Source organism: Eumetopias jubatus, unplaced genomic scaffold, assembly GCF_037043125.1.
Source record: "Eumetopias jubatus isolate StellerSeaLion01/CBP00866 unplaced genomic scaffold, mEumJub1_p1.0 scaffold_14, whole genome shotgun sequence".
In the NCBI taxonomy this organism is placed as follows: Eukaryota; Metazoa; Chordata; class Mammalia; order Carnivora; family Otariidae; genus Eumetopias; species Eumetopias jubatus.
Window position 1 is genome coordinate 2,782,768 of NW_028274820.1, and position 20,317 is coordinate 2,803,084.

General features: G+C 47.8%; 1 protein-coding gene across 1 annotated transcript in view; it reads left to right on the plus strand.

Annotated features, from left to right (window-relative positions):
- Nucleotides 1-20,317, plus strand: part of ABCA13 (ATP binding cassette subfamily A member 13) — a 315,259-nt gene that overhangs the window by 171,642 nt on the left and 123,300 nt on the right. The window contains exons 33-36 of the mRNA XM_088018679.1: nucleotides 2,272-2,373; nucleotides 7,312-7,381; nucleotides 11,422-11,540; nucleotides 14,153-14,240. Coding sequence (XP_087874805.1) covers nucleotides 2,272-2,373; nucleotides 7,312-7,381; nucleotides 11,422-11,540; nucleotides 14,153-14,240 — 379 coding nt within the window. The remainder of the gene's footprint in view (nucleotides 1-2,271; nucleotides 2,374-7,311; nucleotides 7,382-11,421; nucleotides 11,541-14,152; nucleotides 14,241-20,317) is intronic.

The following is a 20,317-nucleotide window of genomic DNA, read 5'->3' on the forward strand; positions in this document are numbered from 1 at the left end:
GTTGGTCTTTATTTTCCATTAAAATTGTTCCTCTCTGAAAGTTAAGAGGTCAAGGAAGACCACATTTAAGGAGGTCAAATATCTGGGTAGTGATGAGGGATTAGGTCTATGATTTCAGCACAACCGTAAGATCACAGTTTGTTCCACGAATTATTTTTGAGAATCTACTGTGTTCCAACTACCCTCTAAGCCTGGTGTCCTTTCTCTCCTGGGTTGTTTCCGCCCCTGATGAGAGGCACTCAGTTAAAAGCCCGTGGAAGTGTCCTCGGGGCCCCTGGGCAGAAACAGGAGAGGAGAGAGAGGAAGCAGAGGAGGGCTCACGGGAGAAGGAACTCAGAGCTCAAATGCGGCAGATGAGTCACAGCCCAGTAGAGGGAAAGGGGACGCACTTCTGGGGAAGCTGCAGGAGGAGCTGCCCAATCAGAAGGCGGTTTGATGGGACTGGGCGGGGCTGGATGGGCGGGGCCAGGTGAGGTTGGCCTGGGCTGGGCGGGGCCAGGTGAGGGTGGGCTGGGCTGGGAGGGGCAAGGCGAGGCCAGGTGGGGCTGGGCTGGGCACGGGGCGGGGCCAGGTGGGCTGGGCCTGGGCTGGGCTGGTCTGGTCCAGGTGGGGTTGGGCGGGGCTGGCAGGGGCGAGTTGAGGCCAGGTGGGGTTGGGCTGGGCGGGGCCGGGTGGGGTGCGGTGGGACAGGGCTAGGTGAGGTGGGGCTGGGCGGGGCGGGGGCGGGGCGGGGGCGGGGCGGGGTGCGGTGCAGCCTTCTGGGAGAGAGTGTTGGGCAGCATTTGCCCAGAGATGGCAAGGCCTGAGGAGTGTGGGGGTTCTTAGCTCCCATTTTCAAGGCGCCTAGGTAACGGGGAAGGTAACGAGGAGCCGCTGATAAATGTGGAGGAGAGAAAACATCAGATTGGTATGTTAGAGGCTCACTGAGGGAGTTAGGAAAATTTGAAATCTTTGTCAGATCCTATCTGGGTAGAGGGCTGCACGGTGGGAAATACTGAAGTTCCTTCTCATTTCGGGCTTTTATTGGTGCTTACGGGACGTGAGGGTGCAGTAAGCCTGACCACCTCGACCCCCTTATGTTTGATTGCCGGTAGCAATTCAGAACGGTATTTGGGAATCAGCGTCTCACTGCCCATAAGCAAATCAGAAGAAGCCGTGACTGAACATTACATTGAGGGTCTTACATTTCTTAACGGAAGCTACTGTTTTAAGTTCTTTAAAATAAATCTTTGTGTGCATTTGTTAATTTACGTGCTGCCTCTTTCCAAAGAGATTTGAAGCCACCGTTTACATGTAAGTAATCTATCATGCTAATGATACATCATTTTTGTTTATCTTGGGGGTAAGTGTTCCCAACCATGTCTGTTCAAAAGCATTTTGTAAATGACTCGGTGTAAGTTCTAGAAAGTAATAAACCTATTTTCTTTTGGAAATACAGTAATTCAGAGTTTTAATTACTTCAAGTGAGGCCACTCCCACTCAGTCCAATTTAGACAGGTTTAAATGATCTTTTCCCCTCCATTTTCTCAAGTCAAAGCGTCTCTTACAATCCATGTATAAGATGTAGTATAGTTTGTTTCCACCCCTCCCCCAAGTTAGAGCAACAGTGTGTCTTATCGCTGGTGGTGTCTTCTGTCAGGAAATTAAATATTGGTGGCCTTGGTTGTTTCTCAGCAATGCTGCCTGACTTCTGACGCTTGTGCCACTAAAATAAATATTATAATTCGATGTATACTTAAGGCACACACAGGATTCTGTGCTGAGGACGTCTTCCCAAGAAAGGGGTTGTTCCATATAGCTCACATATAGAAACAAACAAACAAAAAAAGCAGAAAAGTACAAAGTTCTATTGCAGAGCTAGCTAATAGAATATTCGAACCAAACCAGAGTTCCAACATTAAGAGAATTTTTAAAATAGATTTTAATATATTAATGTGATGAAATATTATGCAGCCTTTAAAGTTCAATAAGACTATGCCAAGATGCCAAAATGTCAATACTATAATAAGAAATGAAAAGATGAGAACAATAATGCACTGTGAACATCAGTATATAACAGTGCGTGTCTGTGAGGGCAATACTGTGCTTTTGAGAAAATCCTTAATCTTATTGCTGGTTTGGCTTTACTATGCTAACTCAACTGCGTTATCTGCGGTCACGGATCTAGGCATCATTTGCCTGGATCGGCTCAGGTAGGACGTGCTGTCCTGTGATCTCTGCCTGCGGGTAGCTCACACGGCCGCCTTATTTCTTTTGTCTTCCGATAAGCAGCAGCGGCAGCGGCAGCGGGAGCGTGGGCCAGGAGCTCGCCCACGTGCTTTTGCGGAAGTTCGGAGATCAGGATCCGCTCTGTGCTGACTTAAACCCAGACCCGTAAGTATCGGTTGCCTTTGCCAGAGTGCGCACTCCAACCACAACCCCGCAGACCCTCAGAACCATCTCCCTGCCTGACTGGTGTTTCCGGCTGCAAGTTTATTTTATTTTCTTTTTTGAAGATTTTGGTTATTTATTTTAGAGATGGGGAGGAGGAGCAGAGGGAGAGGGACCGTGGTGATCGCAGAGCCCATCCCGGGGCCCCATCCCGTGACCCTGAGATCGTAACCGAAGCGGAAATCAGGACCGGGTGGATCAACCCACTGAGCCACCCCGGCGCCCCTCCCCCTTGCCAGTTTGAATGACATGATGTAACATGAGCCTAAGGAGTAGGTTACCTAGCTGCCCCTTCTGTTCCTTGGTAAGCACAAACACAGGCCTTATATTAGAGCAAAAAAAAAAAAAAAGAAAAGAAGAGAAATAGCATTCAATTTGTTTAATAAAACCCAAAGGTAAAAAACATAAAGTAGCAAGTAAATATGAAATGTGTGTTAACTTCCTCACTTTTAGGGAAAACTTGTACATATGAAAAGACTATTTTTTTTTAAGTAAGGAAACAGAATGTTTCATCCGTTTGGAGGTGAATTACTTTGAAGATTTTTTTTCTTCTAAGATTTGAAAATGATAACGTCAAGATGACTTTTTAATGAAACTCGTGAAAGCCTGCCTTTCTTCATAAACAATTTTCTAAGTTTGCTTGACTGTTATTTATTGAGGATCTACTAGAAATACAGTGCTATGGTAGGAACCATGATTGATGCGGGATCTGACCCTGCTTCGGGAATTTATAGTTCTGGGAAGTGCACGTGGGGAAAGTGACAAAATCACAATGATGTATTAAGTACCAAAGTGTACGTTTTGGAGTCATAAATATAAAAATCCAGACAATAATGCAATATTGGCAATAGGTTTTTCTAATTTGCAAGGACACATCCTGTGCATTAGTCATGTTGGCAATTAGCTTGGGAGCGAATAACTATTAGGGGGCTCAGTAAGGAAGAATTATAAAGAAATTAATTATGTTGCCTCACTGGAGACTGGTGCTGAAAAACAAAGTAATTTTGTTTGCTAGGCAGGAGCTTCTGTGGAGATACCTTTGTATCCCGTCCCTCTACTGATCTGGGCAGGATATAAAACGGGCTTGGAGAAACTGACATGTAGCCCAGGGCCCATGGGGAGCAGGGCTGGCCCCACCTGTCAGTGTCTGGCAGATAAAAGGACATTTTTTTTTTTTAAGATTTTATTTATTTATTTGACAGAGAGAGACACAGCGAGAGAGGGAACACAAGCAGGGGGAGTGGGAGAGGGAGAAGCAGGCTTCCCCCTGAGCAGGGAGCCCGACGTGAGGCTCGATCCCAGGACCCTGGGATCATGACCTGAGCCCAAGGCAAGATGCATAGTCGACTGAGCCACTCAGGCGCCCCAAAAGGACATTTCTTTATCAAATCTCTCCGGAGGTTCAGTGGGCTAAACAGATTCATTGCTAAGGACGGCAGAACATATTTAGAATTTCAGTTCCTTTCCAGGCCCTCAGGATGGCTCCCCATCCCCACCCCTCCCCAGGCTCAGCGCCCCCTCCCTCAGCCCCCCCTGCAGCTAGCTCACCCTCTTCGGTTTTCTCTTCAGCCTTTCTTTTCCTTCCTGAATCTGTTGTTTTGGTTTTCTCCTTTCTCTTTGTAAATCCACCGGGTCTATTCTTAACCATTCCTATTTTGTAAACTTTCCCGCCCGTTTGTCTTGGTCACCATGACAAAAGGTGGGGGTGGGGGCTGCCTCCCACAAGAATGCTATTTTAGGGGCTGAAGGCTTTTCCTTTCTTCCCTTCTAGGTTCTTTGGCTGGTCTAATAATTAAATCGACATAAAACAGATGAACCGGAGAAAAACAAATTTAATTAGTATGTATGGGAGCTCGAGAAGTGACCAAAGCAGGCAGCTCTGACACCTTTTAGACAAAGAAACCATACATTTGTGAAGAATCTACAAAACATAGAAGTTTGGGCTTAGGGTAGGCAGTTAGTAAGGAAGCAGCAAGGTTTGTTTATACAGTATTCTCCAGATAAGAAGAGAATTTACCTTCCGCAGGGAGACTTTTCTCCTGCTTTCAAGACAAAGGGTCAGAGTGCCTGGTCTCTATGAGTTCTTTCCTCTGTAAATTTAATTGAAAATAATCAATATGCCACAGTAGCATATTTTGGGGCAGATTGCCCTGGACCCATCACTCTGAATACTTATATTAATAATTTCTGCCCATGTGACAAAAATAAAGTTTGCTTTGCTAAGGTCCCAGATGGAAGCAAAAGGTTTTCCTTAGGACAAGTTAAGTTTCCTTCTGTAAGTGAAAACTAGTCTTGAATTCAGGGATATCTACATTTTCCTTTCCTGGCAGACTTGACCAATCACTTAATTGTTAAATTAGAGGAAACATTTTAAGTTACTAAGTGGGATTCTGCTTATGGGTTATTTTTCCGTTGCGATCCTCTGAGCCTCATACGTGATGAATTCCTGACTTTTACCTCTTTTTGTATGGAAGGCAATAAAGAGCTCCAAAAAAAAAAAAAAAAAATCGATTGTGGCATAAGCCTGACCTAAAATACAAGTTTTCTCATCATAATGCATGATGTGTAATTTAAATTTTAAAATGTGCTTAAAAGTTGCCAATTTTTGGAAGCCCGACTGGTAGCTTTAAATATTTAGTTTCATTTTACAAGGTTCATGATCTGGTGACACTTTCCCCTCCATCTCCAAGATAAGATGGTCCCTTTCCCCACCCATTCTTGTTAATGTTTTACAGAGAACAAGAGTGGAAGGAAGCAGATTTTATATTTCCACTGAACTGTGAAAGCCAGGTGGGGAGAGGTGTAAGGTCATTTCCATGATTCGACAATGTGTGGCAGTATGAGGAATCAAATCATCTTGGTGGACTCTGACTCCCAGCGCTCCTGAGGTTGGGTCCTTGCAGCTAGGAAGGGCTGGTGACACATTCCCTTGGAGGGGACTGTCCAGACGGATGATGAGGTCAAGCATGGAAAGCATAGTGTCCAGGTCAGCCATGGTGGTGAAGGGGCAGAGAACCCGGATTCAGGGACCAGCTGCCTGAGCCCACATCTCAGCTCTACCGTGTCTTTGCTGTGTGTCGTGGGCAAGTTACTGAACCCGGCTGTGCTTTTGCTGCATCCGTGGCTCCGGGTTTTCTAGAAAGAGCAGTGCTCAGCTCAGGGGACAGGGTGGCCCTATTACCTGACCGAGTACTTGCCTCTGGGAAACCGATACTTGAGGGACAAGTGATGGTGGGAAAGGAAGATCTGCTTTCTTCAGGAAGCCGGCTACCTGGGAAGATATGGTGGGCTCTCGTCCCAAAGGCCGCCTTCCAGGTGAAGTGGAAGGATTTTAGAGGGGAAGGCGCTGGAAAAGGGAGGGGGCTTGGTGCCAGAGAAGCAGGTGCCCAGGCCGTCAGTGATTTGTCCACAGGACCCTGAACAGACTTGCTGGCATCTGGCAGATGTTCTCGAATGCAGTCAGGGCTTGTCTCCTGGGAAAGTCTGGTCCTTCAGTCTCAAGGCCAGTGGTCTGCAGATCTCAAGGCAGGTGAGTGAGTTCTGCTACAGACCAAGGGACTTGGGTCTGCAAGCAAGGGGTGTGTCAGCTTGAAGCAGGTTCACCCTTCAGACCGGCTGGGGTGCCCTCACAGCCCGCGGGAAGGGTTTTTACTTTAGGCAAGTTCGTGTCTCAGAGCCCTCTCCTCACAAGATCAGGCCCTTAGAGCAGCTCCCTCTTTCTGAGATTCAAAATGCCTGGGTGGCTCAGTCCTTAAGCATCTGCCTTTGGCTCAGGTCGGGATCCCGGGGTCCTGGGATCGAGCCCTGCGTCATGGAGTCCACTTCTCCCTCTCCTCCTCCCCCCATGCTCGTGATCTCTATCACACGCTCTCTAATAAATAAATAAAATCTTTAAAAAAAAAATGCACAGTAGACTGAGGAATCCCAGGCTGACCTGCATTCAAGAGACCTGTTTCAACCGGAATCCCAAACCAGAAGAAGCCAGGTTCTTGCTGGCCTGCTTAAGTAGACACAGCAAGTTTCTTGTCTTTGGACTGGACACTTTGCATTTTGGTGTTCCCACGTGGGAGCAGCATACCCCGGAGCCACGAGCGTGGGCTCAGGGTGCCAGAGACCCGTCCTACTCAATGTGATCTTGGACGACCTACGTGTTCTCTCAGAGCCTCCACTTACTCTTCTGCAAAGTGGGGCCAGCAGGACATTTGGGCAGAAATACCCGGCAGGGTGTGTTCATTGCTTGGGAAATGTTAGTCTCCTCCCTTCTTAACCAAATTTTGAGGAGGTAGGAATAATTATTACTAAAGCAACTTTTGATTTATGAGCATTAGTGGAAAAAGAGAACGGAGACTCTGAGGATGGGAGCTACTCGGGAACTTTGGGATGAAAGGTTTTTGAGCCACTGTACAAGGTGCTTTCCTAACGGTTTCTGTCCGGCAGCCTTTCTTCGTCCTGGAAAATTAATCACTGTTTTTCTCTAAATGCTGATTAAATCGCTGTGTCATGCCACGAAGCGGAATTAGCAGCTCCTTGTGCTTATTGATTGCTGGCGTGGTGCGTGGAGTCCCTGGCTGTGAGAGCAGGTGCCTGTGGAGGCAGACAGCCCCCGGGGCCCCCGGCGCGCATCCCGGGGAGCCTTGGCAGCACATTCCGTACAAGCGACCAAGTGAGCATCATTTAATAGAATGGAAATATTGTCACTATAATAAAGCATTGTCATCAGATTAGCAGCTCAAGCTGTGAAAACAAATGTAAGAGCTCTGCTTTCTGCAGCAGGAGATGATTATCTCGGGAGCAGCTCTGGGCTGATGCGGCTCTCTTTTATGGAAATAAACGAGCTCTGTTATCTGAAAGATCATCCTGAGTCTCTCCTTTGTTTGTTAGGAAGAATTCTTCATGCTGGCGTGTGGATCCCCCGTCTCAGCCACGAGTGCAGGATTCCTGCGGTTGCCTGGTAGGTGTCTACAGTGTGTTTGATCTTTTGTCCGCTTAAACCTCAAGTAACAAAACTGAGCTTACTCCATCTATGACGTCTTCATTGTTGTTAACTCAGGGAGCCTCTGCGACTCCCTGGTTGACCTGATTAGCTGGTTTTTGGAAAAGTCTCAGGACACAGAGTGGACATTTACATGATATGGATGTTCTGTGGGCTCCACAGTGGCCACGGATGTTCTGTGGTCTCTACAGTGGCCACGGATGTTCTGTAGGCTCTACAGTGGCCCTGCTATTCATTTCCAGCTGTTCATGACCATTAACATCCCTGACAGCCTTTATTAAGCAAATTAATCTTCAAATCATGAGAAAGAATTGCCTTTTGGGGAGAAATTTCCCACAATTTTAAGGCAGGATGACCTCCAGCATCTTTTTTTTTTTTTTAAAGATTTTATTTATTTATTTGACAGAGAGAGAGACAGGAGAGAGGGAACACAAGCAGGGAGAGTGGGAGAGGGAGAAGCAGGCTTCCCGCGGAGCAGGGAGCCCGATGCGGGGCTCGATCCCAGGACCCCGGGATCACGACCTGAGCCGAAGGCAGACGTTTAACGACTGAGCCACCCAGGCGCCCCAGCCTCCAGCATCTTGTCTTACGCTTGCTTGAATATGGAGAGCTACATATTAGAAGCTAATATACCAGCTGGCTCCTTGCATTATGATCAAGTCATACAGAAATGTATGGAAGTAGGTATTCTGCTGAAGCAGGGGCCTTAGCTATCTGCTGTGCACCGGAGAGAGAATTGAAATTTATTTGGAAAGCTGATTGGAACTCATCTCAAAGGAAATCTCAAAAGGTAATTAATAAAAAAGCATCGGCCCGTTAGTCAGCAAGCTAATGTGCAATCCTAATTTCCAGAAATCAAGGAAAAACAAAAATCTCAATTTAAATGAACTCCGACCGTCTGTTAGGAAAACGTGGCCCCACGAAGACCATGTTTCCAGGGGTTTTTCTGTTTAGTGGCACATGGGAGAAATTCTTTTTACAAGTGTAGTGACTTGAGGAGGTTTTGTCCTGGACGGACCTGGCCTGTTTTCTTCTCTGACGTGGAGTGTGGGCACGTGACTGACGGCAGTGGCACCACCCTGTGGCAGAGGCGTGGCAGAGACGTGCCTGGTGGCTGACCTGAGTGTTTGCTGAGAACTCCGCCCATGGCCTTGGGGCCCAGGCTGTCTGGCAGCTCAGCCGGGCTTCCTGCTCCTTTGCAGAGAAAACCCAGCCATCTTCAGCTCCTGGTTTTTTGGACGCAACGATGGATTCTTCCCTCTTGTTTATTCCCTTCCTTTACGAAACCACTGATTTTTCATTCTGTGCTCTTATTCTGTGGCCTTGGTTTCATCATTCTGTTAAATCGGTGCCTTTTCCTACAAGCTACCTTAGCTCCGTTGTCACGGCTGGGTGTCCTTGGCAAAGGAACCAATGATGGAGATGTTCCTAAATTCACGCCAACTTACGGGAACTGTGAGATTTCAGTAATATGCATATAGGGAAGAAAGGTTCATGTGAAACAGCTCCGTGGCCGGACAAGCCTCGGATGTGCGGATAAAGCCGAATCTAGTGGGTGTCCTTGCTGCAGCCCGTCCTGATGCTCTTCCTGGTGACGCGTGCTCATGCTGGTGCTGATGGTGGCTTAGAACAGACGCAGAGTTTTACGCGGGTTACTTAACTAGTGATTCCTTCCTGTCTGTGGCACCTGTGTTCTTTGGGACGCCCTTTGAGAAATGTTGGTCCGCACGTTGGGAGGCAGAGGACTCCTGTCCAGGAGACAGGACATCGAGTGGGATTTGGACCCGCCCTGCAGAATGGTGCTGCCCTGCAGGCCGGCCCAGAGGGGCCGCACACGGTGCTCAGGAGGACCACCGGTACCCAGAGCTGGTCTCTGCTCTCAGAGATCATGCTGAGCCCGTTACCTGTGTTTTGTCGGAAGGCAAGGTATTTCTCTCCCCTTAAATTCACATGTGTTATCCAGGGGCCCTGGTGTGCAGGAATATGTCCATTGCCTTGGATTTTCATCGAATGCCTGAGCCTCTCCCAACCTACAACAACGTTCCAGGGTCAGCCCTGCTTCTGAGGGGGACACGTTGCTTTGCAGACATGCCATTAAAGAGTGCTATGACTCAAAGCCTGCCGTCAGGAATGAGCGTGGCTTCCTGTGGCCGTGTAATAACTTGTCACAAACTGGGTGCCTTACAGCAACAAGTCCGCCCTCTCACCGTCTCGAGTCAGAAGCCTGAAACCGGTATATGGGGATGAAATCAGGGCGCTCTGCCTAGAGGCGGTGGCAGAGTCTTTTCCTGTCCCTGCCGGCTTCTGCTGGCTCCCTCCTTCCTGTTCCTTCGCCTCCTCCCTCCCTGGCTCCTCTCCCTCTTCTGAGGATGCATGTGCCTGCTTTGGGGCTCACCCTGACAAGCTAGGACAGTCTCCCCTTTGCAAGATTCTTACTTTAATAACGTCTGCAAAGTCTCTGCCGTTGAAGGTAGCCTTTACATGTAGGTACCTGAGATTCGGACCTCACACCTTCACGGGCCTGTATTCAGCTTACAGAGGGCGTGTTGGGACAGAACCAAACCTAAGGTTAGAAAGAGAAACCGGGACATTTCCTTCCTTTCTTTCTCTCTTTCTCTCTCTCTCTTTCTTTCTTTCTTTCTTTCTTTTTTTCTTTCTTTCTTTCTTTCTTTCTTTCTTTCTTTCTTTCTTTCTTTCTTTCTTCTTTTTCTTTCTCTTTCTTTCTTTCTTTCTCTTTCTTTCTTCTCTTTCTTTCTTTCTTTCTTTTTTCTTTTCTTTCTTTCTCTCTTTCTTTCTTTCTCCCTTCCTCCCTCCCCTCCTTCCTTCCTTCCTTCCTTCTTTCTTTTTAACGATTTTATTTATTTATTTGACAGAGACACAGCAAGAGCAGGAACACAAGCAGGGGGAGTGCGAGAGGGAGAAGCAGACTCCCCACTGAACAGGGAGCCTGCTGTGGGACTCGATCCCAGGACTCTGGGATCATGATCTGAGCTGAAGGCAGACGGTTAATGAACTGGGTTACCCAGGTGTCCCAGAGAAACGGAGGACATTTTCTAGTGCACCTGACTTCCTGATCGCAATTTGAATTTTTCTGCAAGACGGTTATCTGAATGAACACCGTCGTTCTAGAGAGATGCACCCAGATGCAGTGGGTGGATCAGAAAGGAGGCTGGAGGTGGGGAAACCGTACCGGGTGTTGTGTTAACCTGTGACTGAGATCACTGACGTTGGCAGAATTCTAACTGATAAACGACTCTCATTCCTTCCCCTGTCTTTCCCCGTCCTTTCGACCATGAACCTGGAAGCCTTATCTTGAATTTATCTACGACCCTTACTTTGCGGTCCTTCTTTTATGGCTGTCCGAACCCACGAAAACCCATGAGCTGGGGGAGGCTGGTTTCATTTGCAGCGTGCAGGTGGGAAAGCACACTTTAGAAGCTGGATTTAGAAGTGGATTGTCTTTCCTAAACCGTCCTGGGAAACAGAGTCTGGATCCTGACAGTGGCAGGGCCTGCTTCTCTGTGCAGCGATTCCCTCTGTGCGGTGATTCTGAGCAGGCGTCGGCCCTCCCGGTGGTGCTGGACAAGAGCGGCTTGGCTTCTACTTTCGGCGCTTCTGCAAGAAACACGTGCCTTTGAATTCTCCTGCGTAGCATCCCTCAACTCGGCACCTCCGACTCTCTTTCAAGTTCATCAGAGGCCAGATCACCCCCGTGAGAGTATTTTTCCCTTTCGAGTTCTTACAAACACCCAAACTTGCATACAGAGAAGGATGTGAAGTTCTCGAACGTAACTGTGGGTGAAGGTCATGGTGGGATTCCGGTATAATTCTCAAATGGAGGTGACTCTCAAGGAGACTGACAGACCAGAACACGTAAAAGGCCACAGAGAAGTTATGAAAAAAGGAAGCTAGGGAAAGTCATGTTTAAAGTGATGTCAGGAAGGCTGTGTGTGGGTTATAATGAAGTTTCTATTTTACCTCCTTGGAAACAATTACAGAAGTGTCCAAACGCAAGTGCTGGGGCTCCCTACCTGACCAACCACCTGGGCCACACTCTGCTGAACCTGTCAGCCTTCCATCTGGAGGAGTATTTGCTGGTGCCGTCAGAGAGACCGAGGTGGGTGCAGACTGTCTCTGGGTCTTTTCTGTTCTGTAAGTTGCTGTGAAAATCCTATTGTTTCAAGTGCCGATGTTCTTCTTCTTCTTTTTTTTTTTTAAGATTTTATTTATTTATTTGAGAGAGAGTGAGCACAAGCAGGGGGAGCAGCAGAGGGGAAGGGAGAAGCAGGCTCCCCGTTGAGCAGGGAGCCCGATGTGGGGCTCGATCCCAGGATCCCGGGATCATGACCTGAGCTGAAGGCAGATGCTTAACCAACACAGCCACCCAGGCGTCCCCTCAAGTGCCAACATTCTTAAAAACTCAAAAGTCAAATGCTTAACATTGATGCTCGTAAAAATTCCAAAGAAATGCTGCCGACCTTAATAAGATTCCTTACTGCTGGCTTTCATTCTCCCACGTGGGGGGGACATCGTATCAATGGAGATTCACTCAGGGGAGCCAAGAGGCGGTTTTACCTCTTTGGAGAATAAGGGCAGCTAACTTCCCAGCATAAATGAAATAGCAGTGTCCCTTGAGATTTCCCTCTACCCTGCAGCATCCGATACATGAATGTGGGTGCGTCTGCCTAGCCTGGACATTTTCTGGGAAGGGTTTTGTTTGGTGCTGAATTTCCTTGAGCCTAAGGGGGCAAATCTAGACGAGGAGTGTGGGGTGAGTGCTGCTCATCGCTTTAGATTGAGAACACGTATGCCACCCCATCAGATTGCCTGGGTCCTCAAACACATCCTGTTGCTTTAATACAGAAACATCCCTAGTTCCGTCCGTCTGCAGTGCCCGGGATACCCCCCGCCTTGACCTGCCTCTTCTTTACCTTTGATGTTCCCTCGGCTGTCTCCTCCCTGGACACCTCCCGACCCCACTGTGCTTCACCTGACACTCCTGCTGCTCACCTCTTACATCTTTTTTTTTTTTTTTAAGATTTGTTTATTTGAGAGAGAAAGGGAGAGGGAGAGAGAATCCCGAGCAGACTCCCTGCTGAGCACAGAGCCCGACTCAGGGCTTCATCCAATGACCCTGAGATCAAGACCTGAGCAGAAATCAAGGGTCAGAAGCTCAACTGACTGAGCCATCCAGACACCCCAAGATCACCTCTTATATTTTTCTACATGTCCCAGAATCTCTGTTTCTCAAAGGTGGGGGCTTGTATGCCTAGGGCTTAGAATAATATCTGGCATATAAAATTCAATGTCTCTTAAATGAATTCATCCTTGAGTGAATGAATGAATGAATGAATGCATTGAGTCCAGTGGGAATGTATCCTTACTCCTTTGTGTCAGTTTCTGCTTAGGGTAGCGACGCTGTCGAAGGAAGGCTGTTCTTCAGTCTTACTCTATCCAGAGAGTGAGAACCGAAGTTAAAGATGAGCCTTCATTTCTAATGCCCGATAGTTTTGGAAGCTTCATAGGTTCCAGATACTACACAGCCCATGGGATGTGGAGGTAAAAAGTCGTCCCCACCCAGGGAAACTCACAGAGCTGCATGATCGATAAACTAGCAGACAGACTGTTAAAACCAGGGTGATGACAGTTGAATCAATGGTTGGAGATGTCGGGTGTTGTGAGAACCCAAAAGAGGAGGAAATCGGCCCCAACTGAAGTCCTCTGGGACACCTTCCTGAATGGGGTGATATTTGCATTGGAGATGAAAGAAACCAGAGTAGGGAAGCAAAACAGTGCAAATCGGGGTAGCTTGAAAGAGTGGTGGATTATGGGAACACGGCATCAAAAACTAAGGATGTAATGTATGGTTATTAACATAACAATAAAAAAATTTAAAGAAGGAAAAAAGAAAGAGTGGCAGATTATGTAAGTTGGAATAGTCAATCTGCAGGAGGAGTGACCATTAATTAAAATAGTTAGCATGCGGGGCGCCTGGGTGACTCAGTCGTTAAGCATCTGCCTTCCGCTCAGGCCGTGATCCCAGGGTCCTGGGATCGAGCCTCACATCGGGCTTCCTGCTCCGCAGGAAGCCTGCTTCTCCCTCTGCCGCTCCCCCTGCTTGTGTTCCTTCTCTCGCTATGTCTCTCTCTGTCAAATAAATAAATAAAATCTTTAAAAATAAATAAATAAAATAGTTAGCATGCTGGTGATCACATCCAAGTCCTGGACATGATGTGCATTTCCTAACAAAATATCAGTCCTGGAAGGACACTTTCTAGTACGACAAGCCTTAGCTGCACCTGCTGAATATGCAAGTCCTCCATGGATGCCCGACCCAGGAGCCCCGCCGTGCCCTTCTGTGCCCTGAGAACCTGTGGGGTCATGTCACTGACGGTGGATGATCAGGGGACTGCTGTTCTCAGGCCATCATAACTAGTTAGTGGTGACAAAGTGCCCTCTGCTTGGAAGTCCTGGCTCGCTGGTTAAAGCACTAACACCTGGGCGCACCTGGGTGGCTCAGTCGGTGAAGCGTCTGCCTTCAGCTCGTGTCATGGTCTCAGGGTGCTGGGATCAAGCCCCACGTTGGGCTCCCTGCTCAGCGGGGAGTCTGCTTCTCCCTCTCCCTCTGCTGCTCCCCCTGCTCGTGCTCTCTGTCAAATAAATAAAAAAATCTTTATAAAAAGTAAACAAAATAAAAAACAAAGCACTAACACCTGTTCCTGTTGTCAGGCTTGGAGGATGGTCTTTTGGAGTGCAGATCCCCGATCAAGTTCAAGAGGCAAATCCAAATACATCGCAACCAGACACTCTGGTGAAGGTAATAGTTTCCCTCTTTTTCCTTCCTGTGTTTCTTTCCTGGGAGCATCTAGGGAAACTTGGCATGCAGATATATTCCTGGGCATGAGGAAGCGAATCGGACCCCAGTGTTTGTTACTATGAAATAAAAACAGCTGTACAAAAGAGAAAAGGAATTGCTTCCCTTTAGATTGTAGAGCAACGTAGCAGGTAGATTTACTGCTTTTTGTGAAGACCAGAATTCACCTAATGGAGCTAAAGCAAATGAAAAGATCATCTGTCTTTAAAAACACGCTTTGTCGGAATAACTGAAAACATAGGCTAGCTTCCCTGGTGGCTCAGGAACTCTTCCGTACATGCCCTGAAAACTCCCCTTCTTCCAGAAGGCTGGTTGGACCCGCAGCCGGCACAGAGAAGAGGGATTCACTCAGGACTACTAGCAGGGGTCTGGGTTTTTAGGCCCTGCTGGGACTCTCCCAGTGAATTAGAAACATTTCCCGTGGCATCACGGAGGACACATGGGAGGGCGCTTCCGTTGGGTGGGAATGAAGAGTGGATCAGAGGAAACACCAGCGGGAACTCGGAGGTGGTGAATCATAGCAGAAGCTTCTCCGAGGAAAGAAGTCAACACGGTCTTCAGATGGGGAAAGACCAGAGATTCAAAGCTGTCATTCCCAGTGATGGGTGAACTAGTCTGGTGTTGGTCCCGACTGAGAGAGAAATCTGGAAAGAGTAGATTGTGGTGGTGTTGAGTCTGCTCACAAACCTGTTATATAATGGACGCAATAAGGTCAAGCTTTGTGAGCCCAGGAAGGCAGCCTGCCCACGTGGTGGTGGGATGTTCGTGGACCAGGGTAAGGGCGTGTGCCTGCTGGGGCTCCCCTTGGTGGAATGAAGGATCTTCACAAGTATTTCACAGTGTAATCCCTGAGGAACATCTTCACATTCATGCTTCACAGTATAATCCCCGAAGAAAGCTTTAACCGTCGTATTTCACTAGGTGATCGCTGATGAAGAATTTCCGTCACTGTGTACAGCTGGTCAGAAATCCCTTCTTTAGCTGAGGTTTCTTCAAATCTCTCTTCCTCTGTGGGCAGCACACAGGAGAAGATTTATAGCTCCCGAGGAAAATGTCAAGATTCATAGCTCGGGAGAAACATCACCTAAAATACCTTCGCTGGCTTCTTGAACATCTGATACGGCCAGTATTAGAATATGCCAAAGTGGTAGAAGGAATTTCCTCTGAGAATATTTTACCTTTTTAATCTATACCAGTCCAAAACGTTCTTCGTAGCAGGTGGTTGTGTCTTTGTGTGCAGACGTGTGGGGCCCTGCAGTCCGGGCTTCCCCGGGTCTATGCTTCGGTGATGAGGGCACACATGATTTATGTGTTTCCCTGATACCTGCTCCTTTTTTTTTAAAGAATTTATTTATTTGACAGAGAGAGAGAGCGCACACAAGCAGGGGGAGAGGGGGGGGGCAGAGGCAGAGGGAGAGGCAGACTTCCCGCTGAGCAAGGAGCCCTACGACGTCGGGCTTGATCCCGGGACCCCAGGATCATGACCTGAGCCGAAGGCAGACGTTTAACTGACTGAGCCACCCAGGCACCCCACTTCTGTGGTTTCTACGGTCCTTTGCCAGGCACAGGCATGCACGTGTTATCAGGGTGTCTGGGGAACGAGCCCCTTTATAGGGAGCTAGGGAATCAGGGTGCTGCAGCAGCTGTGAAGGGCGTCTGCTGTCTGCAGGTCCTTAGGTGCTCTTGGTGGCTGACGTCATGTCAGATCACTGCATTCGCTTTTCGGGAATTAACCACTGGCTGTGGCTTTGGCCTTTAGGGTACATTCATAAGATGCTGTCCGATTTTCATAGCTTTTTTGTAGAGAAAATGGGAAATTTGCATAGAAATAGACCTAGGATGAATGAATGTATTATGTTGTAGAATGTCTGTCGCTGGGACCTTCGTGAGTTATTTCGTTCCATCTGGAGCGTTTAGCTTGTTTAATCAAAATGCCTTCTAGAATGTATGCACTTCAGATAAGAAGCCAGATACAGTTCCCTTCCTGGGGTTTGGCATACATTCTATGATGCTCAGTAGAATTTGAGACATTTGAATATCCATGGAGTGATTTTTTTTTTCCCCTTGAAGCTACTTAGTTGCTTTTCTGAGACGCTGTTACTCATGATTCCTGACAGGAAAGGTCTGTTTTGAGGTATTATAATGTGTTCTTGAAAGCAGATTAACTTCCTCCATCAGTTACCAGATTTTACTGTGTCCTGACTTACGGGCTGGCAGGGAAGGAAATCCCACATCTTATTTCCAGAACATAGCCTCATGTTATAGAAAATCATTCTTCAGAGAAGAAAAAAAAAGAAAAGGAAGGAAGGAAGAAAGAAGGGAGAAGAAAAAGAAAGAAAAGAAAGAAGGAAAGAAAAGCTCTTCCTTTGGACTCTGCTAAGTCTCAGATGTTAATTTTCAGATCATCCTAAAGTGTGTATTGCTTACCTAAAGAATTTAAAATTCCTCCCAGGGAAGGGCCAGTTGATAGAACTGAAACGAAGATTCAGTTCTACGTTCAAGTTCAAATATTCGAGAGTATTTCCCCCCTGTGAATTAATCATTCCCTGTCAAGGTGATTCTGTATGGCAGACAATCATGAGCCATCAATGGCATCCACGAGGAACATTCACTGAGCTCACAGGTCCCTGGGGCTGGTGCTCAGCAAGCGCTCCAGGCGTCCCTCCCCTTGCAGAGGCTCCTTCGCCCGGTGCTGCTCCCGCTCGTGGGGCGTGGTCTCACCCCACCTTCTCCGTGGCCACTGACTGCTCTCTGTCACTTGCTTCTTCATCATATTTGATGGCCACCTGTGGAGGGGACATTTGGAAATATGCCTTTCGAGCAACAGGCTGCGTCCTGCCTATAGAGAGCTGGGCTCAGAGCCCTTTTGTTTGTCTTGTCTGCTTGGCAGAACCCCCCTGACCTCGCTCCCTGGGAAGCCCTGGGGGCTGTTTATCCGCTCCAGGTCCATGGCTGCACATGGTTCTTGTTGAGACACACTGCTCCCTCTAAATGGACGCCCTGGTGTTTTGGGAATGTCAGGGTACAACGAGGCATCCCCCCTTAGGTTCCCAGATGATCTTCTGTCCCCCTGAGAGGGTCACTTAGCTCCACCACCCTTGCAGCATTATTCACGGAATTTCTGGCTGCCATACCCCTGACTCGGTCTCTATTCTGGGGCTATTTCTTGACATTTTGTCTCCAGATCTGCAAATTCCAGCTAAGGAGTGTGGTGGGCACATTTTCTATCTTTGAAGTTACCGCAGGTGACCATTTTACCAGATGTTTTGGACTGTATCTCTTCTGTTATGGATAGCAATTTTCTTGCCATTTCCCCCCTTGTAGATCTAAAGTTTTTCTCCTGTAATTTCCAGATTTCTCTAAGTGTCTCTTTGTCACCCATGTGCTTGTCTTAAAACCAATGCCATATATTTTCCATGTTTGTGACGGTAACGCCGTTCCCATGAGCATGGTACCAATGTGTATATCAGTCACCCGCTGCTGCAACACTGCTGTGTAAGACCTGCTGTGGATCTCCGTGGCTGCCACAGAAACCTTTATCAGCTCCTGAGTCCAGGGATCCTCCTGCTCAAGGCTCGGCGGCGCGGACCTGGCCAGTCATGGTCATGTGTGGTGGGCTGGCTGTGGCCTCCCTGGCATGATGGTGGCGGACCCTGTTCAGCAGAGGCACAGAGGGGCTGCAGGCATGGGCGAGCCCATTTCAAACCCATCCTGTGCCACATTCTGTTGGCCAGAGCGAGCCGCATGACTGAGCCCACAGTCAGAGGGGGAGGCATAAGAGCCACACAGAGGATGTGGAGGTGTGGATACAGGGAAGGTGAGGAAGCGGGGCTGTAAATGCAATCGAACCCAGGTGTTGCAGAGCCCCCAGAGAGTGGGGCGGGGCGTGAATGGGCTCCAGGCCACCCCGCCACCCGACTGCAGCCGTGACACTTGGGTCTCCATACCCGTGTTCCATGTCATTCGTAAGTTGAAAAAAAGCTCCACTCTGCTTTTAAAATAAATTAAAACAAACAAACGAAACAAAATGAAAATAGAAAACCCTTGACCTAGGGAAAAGACCATCATAGACTCTCCTCTTTCCCTCCGGTGAAGCAGGTCAGGGAGCCACGGCGTGGGGCAGAGGAAGGTCACAGACAGTGATCCCGGGAGTTCCGGGATCCACCAGCGGGGTTTTTCCTACTATATCCACCTGCCCCTTGACTTCAGCAGGATCCCAGCTTCCTGTCATTTCCAGAAAAATGGCCGTTACCTGTGTGTGAGAGCCCAGGGGTGGCAGGACGGGTCTGTGTTGAATGAGTCATTGTTGGACGCAGGAGGTACCCCTGCTCTGGGATGCGAGCCCGTGGGTCAGTGCGAACCTCCCCATCACAGAAACTGCGCCTTCCCGTACTTTTCAGAATGAAATGTCTGAATTACACACATCTGTGAATTTGCGAATACACATTTGTGTCTTAAAAATTTGTTACCCAGGGGGCGCCTGGCTGGCTCAGGTGGTGGAGCGTGCGACGCTTGAGCTCGAGGTCGTGAGTTCAAGCCCCACATTAGGCGTAGAGCTTACTAAAAACAAAAAAATAAAAAATAGAAAAATAATTTGTTACACAATCCTTAGATCTGCTCACACTCACCCTAGAAGACCCCAGGATGTCCTGGGTCCTGTGGTGAATAGCACCCAGGCGTGATTCCTTCCTCTTTGGAGTTAAAAAAAAAAATGATTGGCAAAAAAATTTCTCTGTGACCTTAAACTATTTTGAAGAAACTATTTGAAGGGTGAGTAGTGGTAGCTGGTATGGAAGAGATAAGGGGTCTGTTTTCTGAATTGCTGAAGGAAGTGAGCTACCTGAGAAAGACTTGGGGAACCTTGTCTGGTAGACGAGTTGTCTTTTTGAAACTACATGAGCAATAGTTTATTACTTAGCTGTTCCCATGGGCACAACAGCTGCCTCCCAGGGCCCTGGTTGGAGGACAATGGATCGTAGTGGGATGGTGTGGCAAAGAAATGTAGTTGCAAGCGAGGGACTTGAGGTGTGGTCCTAACTTTGCAAACTGTGAGGACCCGGATTGGTTCCTCCAAGCGCCGACTTTGTGGCAACAGCTCTGCTTCTGCAGAGAACGGTTGTCTGTCACAAAAGACAGCACTGTCTAGAGAAACGAGCTGTCCAGTCGAGGGAATTAAGACCAGAAGTTGCCAGTTGAATCATAAGATTTCTCGGGGGAAAAAAAAAAAGTTCACGGGCGCCTGGGTGGCTCAGTTGGTGAAGGGACTGCCTTCGGCTCAGGTCATGATCCTGGAGTCCCGGGATCGAGTCCCACATCGGGCTCCCTGCTCAGCAGGGAGTCTGCTTCTCCCTCTGACCCTCTTCCCTCTCATGTGCTCTCTATCTCTCATTCTGTCTCTCTCAAATAAATAAATAATAAAAAAAATCTTTACAAAAGTTCATTAAAATATCGATACCTTGAAATATAGATCCTGAGGTTCAATTAGTACTTTTTCCTGCTCCTTATTATCACGGCTTTAGTAACATTGTCTGTCTCCTGTTCTCTCTTCCATCTTCTGCCTGTCTGACAAGTGTGCTACTTTATTCTCCATGCTCAGCAGATGTTCAGTCCAATTTATATTGAGAAATAATGTTCTGCATTCTGTTATTAATTTGAAAGTAATCATTTTTTTTTCTGATCATTTTCTCTGCTTTTAACTTACAGGTCAAATTTTATTAGCTTACCAACCGAGAAAGAAAAAAAAATGGTGGGTTTAGGTTCCTTTTTCGCTGTGAGAATATAATTATAGAGCAACATTCACATTTGTTCTGGGGAAAATTCATCTATTTTTAGCTGGAAATTATATGCTTGGGATAAATATAAAATTAGCAGACTGAAATTCACTGCCCTCTGCCAGCCATGCGGGAACACGGCACCGGGTCCGATGTTCAGGTGCCGTGGAACCTAACGGACACGTGTCCTTTGTGCCCAGGAATAGCCATCGAAGGCTTAGGAACCAATTTCATGAGAGCCATTATGTT